Source organism: Macrobrachium nipponense, chromosome 19 (genome assembly GCF_015104395.2).
Source record: "Macrobrachium nipponense isolate FS-2020 chromosome 19, ASM1510439v2, whole genome shotgun sequence".
In the NCBI taxonomy this organism is placed as follows: Eukaryota; Metazoa; Arthropoda; class Malacostraca; order Decapoda; family Palaemonidae; genus Macrobrachium; species Macrobrachium nipponense.
The window spans coordinates 39,577,995-39,587,994 of NC_061088.1; the positions used below are offsets into that span (position 1 = coordinate 39,577,995).

The 10,000-nt window shown below is 42.3% G+C and overlaps 1 protein-coding gene across 6 annotated transcripts in view; it reads left to right on the forward strand.

Moving 5' to 3' along the window:
• LOC135216556 (protein mono-ADP-ribosyltransferase PARP12-like) overlaps positions 1 to 10,000 on the forward strand; it is a 38,885-nt gene that overhangs the window by 7,934 nt on the left and 20,951 nt on the right. For all 6 annotated transcript variants that reach the window (XM_064251933.1, XM_064251937.1, XM_064251944.1 and 3 more), the window contains one exon: positions 3,144 to 3,249. In XM_064251933.1, the coding sequence (XP_064108003.1) occupies positions 3,144 to 3,249 (106 nt within the window). Of the gene's footprint in view, positions 1 to 3,143; positions 3,250 to 10,000 lie in introns of those variants that run through there.

Here is a 10,000-nt window from a genome sequence, read left to right on the forward strand (position 1 = left end):
ACATACCTAGAATAAAAGAGAGGATGAAATCTTAGAGGGCAATCGTTGAGCATGCGCTCTTCCAGGGAGCACATACAGATATTAGCGAACGCTAATAGTGCACCTTATGCGGTGCAGACATTATTTAAGATGGTGAAAATTGAAGTCGGTTCTATCAACCAGTAGACAGCAGTCGATCCAAGGTGAAGCACAATCCTTTTTTCCCATTATATGTTCTTTTATTGTCACGACGTTTCAAGACATAAAAGTCCCATTATCAAGTTAAGAAAAAGATAAAACAAAAGTTAAAATCACAAACTCGGAATACATATTGAAAGTTTAAAAAGTTTACAAATATAAAAAACAAGTCCTAGAGTAGGGAGGAGTATGCTCGCGTATACATGAAAACTCAGGATTATTATCTATATATATATATATATATATATATATATATATATATATATATATATATATATATCTATACTATATATCTATATCTATATATCTATATGTCATATATATATATATATATATATATATATATATATATATATATACTATATATATATATATATATATATATATCTATTTATGTATATAATATATATCTATATACATAAATATCAATATATATCTATATATCTGTATCTATATATCTATATATATATCTCCTAATGGTCTTGAACGTCGACTGGAAGTTGTTGAAATTCCCCTTGGGTGATATTGCGCCATTTGGATACTAAAGTGTTGAAGCCTAATATATTTTTTTTTCTTTTAAACTGATAGGTAAGATGGGAAAAAGAAGGGTGAGGGCAGTTAGCTAGCTAGCTAGCTAACAAAGGTAGGGAATACTTTAGTAAGTAATGTATTAGTAAGAGTAATGTAAAGTGTGGTTTATCCACAATTATATTTGGGTAAGGGTACAGTTTTCTTCATAAATTCATTGCTATGAACCTCAACCATTATACTTTTAAGAAATGTCTTGTGAAAAAGAAATATATAGAATTTACATCTCTCACTCCATTGAGGAGTGAGAGATGTGTTTTTCTGGTGATAGAAGTTCACTCTCGACGTGGTTCGGAAGTCACGTAAAGCCGGTGGTCCCGTTGCTGAATAACCACTGGTTCCATGCAACGTAAAAACACCATACAAAAAAAAAAAATTCCAAAGCAATCTTCTTTCCTGGACCTTCTTTGATAGTTCTACCGCTTTTAGTTCCTCTAATTCTTTCATTCTTGATCCTATCCATTTTCATACATCCATATAGGTATTTTCATCGCTATCACATCCAATTTCTTCTCCTGTGCTCTCTTTACCTTACATCAATGCTGGTCTCACTACTGCCATACATTCTTCGTTTATGCTGGTCACATGAGACACCTGGCATCTTTCCCCAATTTTTCCACCCAGCCTCCCCTCTGTTTTAATCATATATCAAAATTACTATCACCAGCTACTATGGAAGCAAAAGTTTTTTTCTACTCTGTTCAGCCTTGCCTCTTCCATACTAATCCAGGGGTCCTGCTCTCCATTGAACCCTTGGTAATCAGTCTCTTTAATTTGCTTGTCTTTAGTCATCTTGTCGTCCAGTACCTTCTGTCACTGCTGTGGTTTTGACTTCACTACCCTTCTGTTGATACTGCATATCATGGTGTCATCAACAAACAGCGAGCACCAGGGTTCTTCTTATTCCTTGAGGTAAAAAGCAGATCCCAGATGTAAAGCAGATCTTAGTGGTATCCATTCTGTTAGACCAACACTGTTTCTAAATTGTTTTTTATTTTGCTCCTTCGCACATCCTTGGCCAACCTCACACACCTTTCATCTCTAAACCTCTTAACATGCGAATCTAACATGTATCTTTGCTAGGTCTGTGAATACTGTGTCCAGGCCGTTCTGTAATTCTTCTTGCCTTGCATGAAACAAAACTGATCTTCATCTATAGGTGTTTATTTTATAATCCTTTGATTCATTATTTTTTCCAATATTTTCATGGTGTGACAGCTTTATTCCTTTGTAGTTTACACAGTCCTGGAAGACACTTTCCTCTTTACAAATAAACATAATAATAAAGCTTTCTTTATTCCTTTGGTATCTTTCTGATTGTGTACATTTCATGTGCTAGGTCCCACGGCATGCCCATTCCATCGCTTCTCAAGCTCTTCCACATGTCTACTGGAATTCCATGTGGACCTGTTGTTTAACCATTTTTCATGCATTCTTTACCTCCTTTCTGCTAGTGTTAGGGTTTCATGTCGTAGATTCCATTTTCAAGGATTTTTTGTAGGCTTTTCTTAATTGGTGTTTCAAATGCATCTTCCGCCTCTTCTTGATTTTATCTCGTTGTAGAAAACCTCTCCAGTTTCATTCTTAGCCTGATTTATATACGAGTAGTCTCTGTTGTTCTTGTCCCATATTTTTGTAATGCTGTAATTTTTTCTCTTCCTCTCAGGTGGTTTGGCTTTTACTTGTGCAGCTGTAAAGGTGAAAATTAAAGATCAGGCACTAAACACTTTAATGAAATGACAAATTAATAAAACTTCGCTAATACTTTATTAATACACATTCCGAAAACTAAACTTGCTATCGCAAATTATGTCTTATTTTTTATAGTAAATCTAAACATAAGATAACACTATGAAGTATTCACTTTTCTTATTTTTTGTTTGTGCTCTTCAACAGAAATCATTATCAAGGGGAACTGTACATTAGGAAATTTAATCTCGTAAACTGGGCATTTGACAGCCACTTTCCCACCTTCACCTATGGGACAAGGAAACCGACAGCACTTAAATAGCCTTATATATTTTTTAAGCATTTCTTTCTCTCTAAGGCACTCCATATAAAAACGAGGATGTATCGTTTTGGAAAAAAATTTAAATTTAGAAACTAATGTGCATTTTCCTACTATTACTACTGCACAATGTCCTTTTACTGAAGAAAAACTGATGCGCGTGCCAGTTACCCACAATAGTACCTACAATGTGTATGCCAGTTACTCTCAGCCCCTGTAGCCTTTAAGGGGAGGGAGATCGCCAATTTTGGAACCTTGCTTCCAAGTTTGAGCCGTTATCTAATGTGACAGAAGTGTGACACCTTTGTATTTATGTACATAGGAAAGTTCAGGTCGTCATCAAAACTTATGCTTTTCTTCCTGATTCTAGATGAGTGGAAACATAGCAAAAGACGGCAGCAGTGAGAAAATGGAGAAAGATAATTTTGAAGACTTACAGGATACAGCCATGGCTGTTAGGGAGATGGTCAAGCAAAGTAAGTATTTACATGTTTAAATTTTTATGACATCGAATATTGTCATTATTGTTGCCGTTGCACTTGGTTATCGAAGCCTTATTATTTACATAGAATATTGTCATTATTGTTGCCGTTGCACTTGTTTACCGAAACATTATATTTACATCATGAGTACTGTAAATTATGTGTTCATGTAATGATAGCTAACAATACCATTAATATGCAGAGCAAAATTTCATAGAGCCTCTAAAATTAATAATTTGTCCTTGTTAAGTAAAATCCATATCAAATTCTTTCCTATGAAGTCCAAGTACCTTGTAAAGATAAGGGCAAGAGAAGATGAATATTGTAAAATTTATGTGCGTATAATAATATATTATCATGAGTATCCATTCTGGATTCTCTTTCTTTTTCTTTTCTACATCCAAACGTAGATTTTTAGAAATAGATTTGGTCATTACTTTAAATTCAAAGCCATGGGAAGACGTGAGGTAGAGTAACTGATTTTCATGGTTGTGATTTAACAAAACGCACTTGAGGGAATTGTCCCCCTTTTCTATTGGAATATGGTCCCAGATTAATTTGTCAGACAGTCATTTCTTGACGAGAGACTTGCCGAGTAGTACCTAAAATTTCACATTTCTCATGGATAGAAGTTCGGAGATAATCCGTAACCCAATAACCGTTTTCTATGGGAAGCAGCTTTGATGCCCTGAACTATCAGTAAACATTTACGCTGCCCAGACTGTCAGCAAAAAGTAAAAAACACAAATTGGAAACTACTCTCCTGGGCGCGCTATCTTTTGAGTACAGGGCGGCTACGCTTGCTTTTTTCAATTTCTATATCTTATTCGATTAATTTTAACTCATAAAAGTATATTAACATACATGCGGGCATTCGATTTATTTTAACTCATAAAAGTATATTAACATACATGCGGCCGTTCCCGTAACCACTGTCACATATTTATACGTCTGCTCTTCCCAGCCACGATGATGATAATTTATCCCTTGACTATACGAGTATCAGTGCGGTGACGTGGAAAATGACATTCTCAGAACAGACGCGTACAATGTTTCCAGTATGGAAGTTTATTCGTTGTACATAAAACTCTTTCTTCTTTTGACGTTCTAGAATTTATAAATAATAGGATACAACAATTGCCCTTTCGAATTAAAGTTGTTACTAATCATCAGATTTTTCTTTGACGAGCCATATAATGGTATATGATAAAGTTGTTTCCAAAAGGTCTCTCATTTTGTAGTCCACATAATCCAGTCTTTAGGCTAAACCTAGGTTTGTTATGAATTCTACGTCATCCACGATGCATGTCTGTTTTGTATATAAAAAAATAAATGCATGAAATTTTTCAGTCATATAGTATATATATAGATATATATATATATATATATATATATATATATATATATGACTATACATATATATATATATATAATATATATATATATATACTATCAGTATATATCTATATTACGAATATAAATAACTAATATATATATATTGTTACGTATGAGCCCGGGCTTGAAAGAGGCTCCGATACGTAAACAGGAAAAGTTGAGGGAGAACAATGTGAATTGCTTGAACTTACCATAAGAAAGGATTTAAAATGAACATTTACTCTAGAGGAAAGGTCGCCAGAAACTCAGCTAGTTACTTTACAGCTATTTATTTACAAGAGGCTGCTTAACAGCCAAGGTTAAGTAAATGCTACTGGGCCCCACGTGGACTTATAATATCTCTCAAGTGGATGATAGCTGGCTCAAAATGGAATTCGTAAAAGCTGGTTTCATAATCTGCGGTAATGCAACACTTGCGGGCGGAACGACTTGACACGTGACTCAGGGAATCTGGAAAAAGATCCCAGACTAGCTAAGATAAAAGGAAAAGGATTTCTTGCACAAGTTACTATTATTTCGTTCTCTAACACTGGGGAAAAGGAACTTTAATGTTTCACTGAGGTATGCAATGACTTCATTTGTCTGGGACGATCACACAAGGGGAAGCATGCGGCCATGAGGCAGTGAGAGGAAACAAAGGGATGAGTTCTTTTGATATAGAAGTCTGAATTGGGAAAATGGGGAGGAATTAGGCACTAGGATGTAAGGGACTGGCAATATGCTGTTTCACAAGACGTACCTGGATGCCATGTTCAGTGGATCTTTGTAGCAATGCGGCCTGGCTTTGTCTCAGGTCTGGGGCTCGGGCGCGCCACTAACGCCATGGATAGGCCTAAATGGAAGGCGGGTGGTCGGACATTCGTCCGAGGTCACGAACTGGAGCTGTCTGAGGAAGATCGCAGGCGTCTTGCCTGGGTGTTGGGGGTCAGCTTAACCCCCCACGAGCAGGGCAAATCCTGGAAACAGAACATACAGCCAGCAGAGGGTTCACAGGAAAAAGAGCTTAAGATATAGGCCTAAGAAGTACCAGTCTGCCTACATCCTTCCCTTTGAGATACGTCCCTAAAGCTGACAAAAGACTATATTCTCCCCCCATTCCAACAGGAAATGCTTAACTCTGAACGGCTAGCTTTGGTTTCCCGCCCAAATCAGCTGATATTTGGAGGAATATGGGTGCCGTTTTACAAATCAAAATGATGAATTAGATACTGGGTAGACGAGGAGTTCAATAAACGTAGCAGCTCCCCCTGTTAAAAAGGCATTCACTCCCTTTCGGGCGTGAAGGTCTTGGCTTAAATAAGTTGATCGTCTCAACTACCCAGTTCTCCTACTCTAACTTGAAGTTTTTGAGCAGCAATACAGCTAACTACAGTGACCTACCTAACTTATAGGTGGAGATGCTAAGTGTACTAACTTAATGGAGTAATGTAGTCTAGCCTAAGTAATAACTACGGGTTGCCTGTGATGACAGTCTACTCTACCCCTAGATAAGGTTACTTGAAAATTCTACTTGCTACTAACCTAATGCCCTGGTACTAAATCATTAGCCTAACCTACTCATTACAGTTAATTCGAGACGCAATCATTCCAGAGTGTTGTACGCACAGCAGTAATGTGTCGCCGGAATTGTTAAAATACATGAGGTGAGGTAATGATGCGTGAGGATGATGAGTGGTCAGTGGAGTGCCAGGATGGAAATGCAATGAGGTAATTATGACATTTACATGAGTGTTAGTATCACAATTTCTAGGGGTTAGAGGGTTAGTTTACTGGCAGAGATCAGGCTGGCTACCTTCTCTGGGTAGGTGCCAGGATCACTCTGCAATTGAATGCGACACCGTACCTCGGGCACAGATGTCAAGGAGAGCATGTGGCTCTTTGGTTAGTGTGTTAATGATTTGTTACGTCCCTTCTTCTTCTTCTTATTCCTCCAGGACCTGGCTATACCAGTCCTAGGAGTAGACGGAGTCACCGACTCTGGGGTAAGGCCAGAAACGCCGTCAGAAGCAGCGGCAGTGGTAGCCTGAGGGATTGCAGGAGAACACCCTTCTTAGGTATCTGCAGCAACCGTCGTAGAGGTGGAACCTACTGCAGGGGAGGCCCTCACTTCGGCTGCTGCGACAACCGTCGTAAGGGGAAAACTCCAGGCTGACTCCTGGTCAGGCAGTTCCTGGTTTTCCAGAGGAGGTGAGAATGTTAGGTCTGCCGGAGGTTCATCCTCGAGCGACAGTGGTGAGGGTGAAGAAAACTCATGGACTTTGGATTGGCCATGGGCTGTGGTAAGCTCCATGCCTGTTGGAGGATCTCCTGTAGGAGGATCCTTGATTAGGTTAGGCGCCGGCGCTAGCTCAGGGCCAGGCGCAGAGGTCAAGTTCTGTGGTGGTTCTACGTCCAGGCTAGACGGAGCTTGGCACTGCTCAGTGCTGCCAAGTGGCACTGCCAGAGAGTTGAGGTCGACTGGACCTGTGATGGGTACCGGAGGTGCAATACCTCTCAGCGTGCCCTTGGAAATGGGAGACAGAGGCTCCTGTCTCTTTTGAAAGGCTAAACCTTGTGGAACTTGGACAGTGTCCGCTGCTGGTAGCTTGCTAGGGCACCTAGGCCAATTCGTGGAGTGCCCTAGTATGTTGCAGGTTTTGCAACGGAACTGTGAATGATCAATCTCCCTCCTTGGTAACGGGGGAGACTGTTGGTGGACGTGCTTCCTGGAGGAAGTAGAATGTTGATGACTCCTTGCTTTGGAGTGATTTGTTGTGGGGTTAGGACCCCTAGGCTTCTTGAACGGTGAGGGAGACTTCATGTCTTGCCCTAGGAGGAGGTCGTAACCTCCTGGAATGTAGCTTGCAACTGCAAGAGTACATACTTTGGAGAAATTAGGTCTGGTGACCCTCAATTGGACGGTCGGAAGGATCAGCTTGATAAGGTTGATACCTTCGATGGTGATTAATTGACGTCTATCGATGTTAGCCCCTCGGGGGATTCGATCTTCCAGTATCAGGGAGATTTAAGCGCCAGAGTTGTCGTAGGCTCTGACGTGGCTTGGCGGATAATGGCTTTGGAGGGGTGTGACTGTTATAGGGCCCTTAGCTGCGGGTCCTAGTGAGGAAGGATTTGTAACTGCCATTGCGATGGCAGGAATATTGTGATTTGCGCACCCTCCGTAGTTGGCAGACATGTGACCCTTGCGGCCACAGTCTCGGCAGAACTTGTTCCAGAACCTCTTCCGTGGCACTGGACGGTAAGGCCGAGATGGCCCCACAGGTTGCGAATCTGTGGAGTCACCAAGGCTGGCAGTGTGCTCTGGCACAGGTGAAGAGTCCTCTCTGCAGTGATTTGAGTTAGGGAGGTCAAGGAAACCTCCGTTGAATCACCCTCGGAAACAAGTCCGGGGTCAACTGGTGGGCTTACCTCTTCCAAAGTGGGGGAGGTAGGCGGTAAAATGGTAAAAGGCTGAGATGGTGCGGAAGAAACTTCGGGCTCTGACACTGGGTCAGGGCCAGGTTCGCAAATAGACAGGATGTCTGGGACATCGGAGACACTAGCCTCTGAACCTAAAATTGAGGTTTGATTATGAGGCATGCTGCAGGGATCCAGTGCATCTGGTAGTGGGAGCTGTGTCCAGGGGAGATACGGCTTAAGTAGATCTCGGCCCAATATTACCTGATAAACATCATGAAATTGGTCAACTACGCCCAGGCGGCACAAGGTGGTTTCCCTGGTCTCCTGGTTCAAATAGGGCATTTCCACATTCAGAAAGACCGAAGGAACAGAATAGAGGTTACCCTCAATCCATTCAAACTGAATTTCTTTGTCCGTCCGGATTTTGGCACCCCTAGGCAATGCCTTTCTTGAAATAAGGGAGACCTGGGCTTCGGTGTCGGCCATGACTTGTACCCACTGATAGGCCGTAGGAGACTGTTCATCAGGCAGGGCTACATGGTAGCCTTGGAGAAGTTCACCCTGGAAGCTCTCATCCCAAGGTAGGGATCGACTTGGGCACTGGTCGGAATCCACAGCATGCCCACATACACAATAAGTGGTGCAGAACCTCCGCAACCACCTCTTACCGGGAGTCCAGCTCATGGTCTGGGGCTTGGAAGCTTGCCGAGAGATTTCGTCATCTCTGAGAGCCAGCTCATGCTTTCTCTCTTCTTCTCTTTCCTTTCTCTCTGCTTCTCTGGCTTTTCTCTCTTGCAGGCGTGCGGCATCCTGCTGCGCCTTTATCCACTGGTCAAGTGCTGGTCCAGTGTAACCGGCCTCCTTGCCCAGAGTTATGAGGGCTCCGAGCTTCTCTAGCTCCATGGCAAAGAAGTCGCGGGAAGCAGAGGAAGACATTTCCCTTAGGCTGCAGTAGAGGCTCTGATGAAAATGAAAATAATGGCCAGGATGGGTACTGAATGGAATGGGAGTGCCTACTGTATAAAGTGGCACTCACTTGGAAATGTGTTCTGCGACGTGGTAGAGAAAAAGTCTGAAAAGACTGGGGGCTCTGTGGCACTTGGGAAGTGTCCCGTAAGTTGGTGGCACTTCTGGAATGGCACCTTCTGATGAGGCAGAAAATCAAAATAGTGTGCGGCGTACGTCACACTTAAGGGCGTTCCTCCCTTGGGAGACGCTGGAATGGGCAACCTGTAGGTCCAATACAGGTGCACGGCACTTATGGAGGCGTTCCTTGGGTGAGTGATCCAAAATGGTGGATACTCTAATGAATGGGCGTTCCGTAGGACGGACACGCAGGTAAAAGGCTACCTGTACGTCTGTACAGGTGCACGGCGCTTCAGGAGGCGTTCCTTTTGGACAGCACTAGTAGTGCTGGTATTGCGGCACTTCGGGAGGCGTTCCCTTGATTGGGTGATCCGGGATAGCGGATTCACCAATGGATTGGGCATTCCGTAAGGACGGACACGCAGGTTTGACAGCACTTAGGGCTGGTATTGCGGCACTTCGGGAGGCGTTCCCTTGGAGTGGTCCGAAGGATCACTGATCCTCGTACATGGACACACTAATGAATAGAGCGTTCCGTAAGGACGGACACGCAGGTAGAATGGCTGCCTGTACAGGTGCAATGGCACTTATGAGGAGGCGTTCCTTTTTTGGAGCACTGGTATCGTGCTGGTGTGTCCCGTCGGACGACACTACATGCAGTATACTCAAGTATACTGAAATGAAATGGTACTCTGTTCGGGGCAGTGTAATGGTGGAGGAGAGAAAGTAAAAGGTGGGAGTACTTCAGCAGCCAGTCGATGGACAGTGTCAAGAATTAGTGGCACTGTAAAATGGTAAGACCTGACGTGCACTGGTGGTGGCCAGTCCTAGACTGGTAGGCTTCCTTGTCTGGAAGTAATGAATT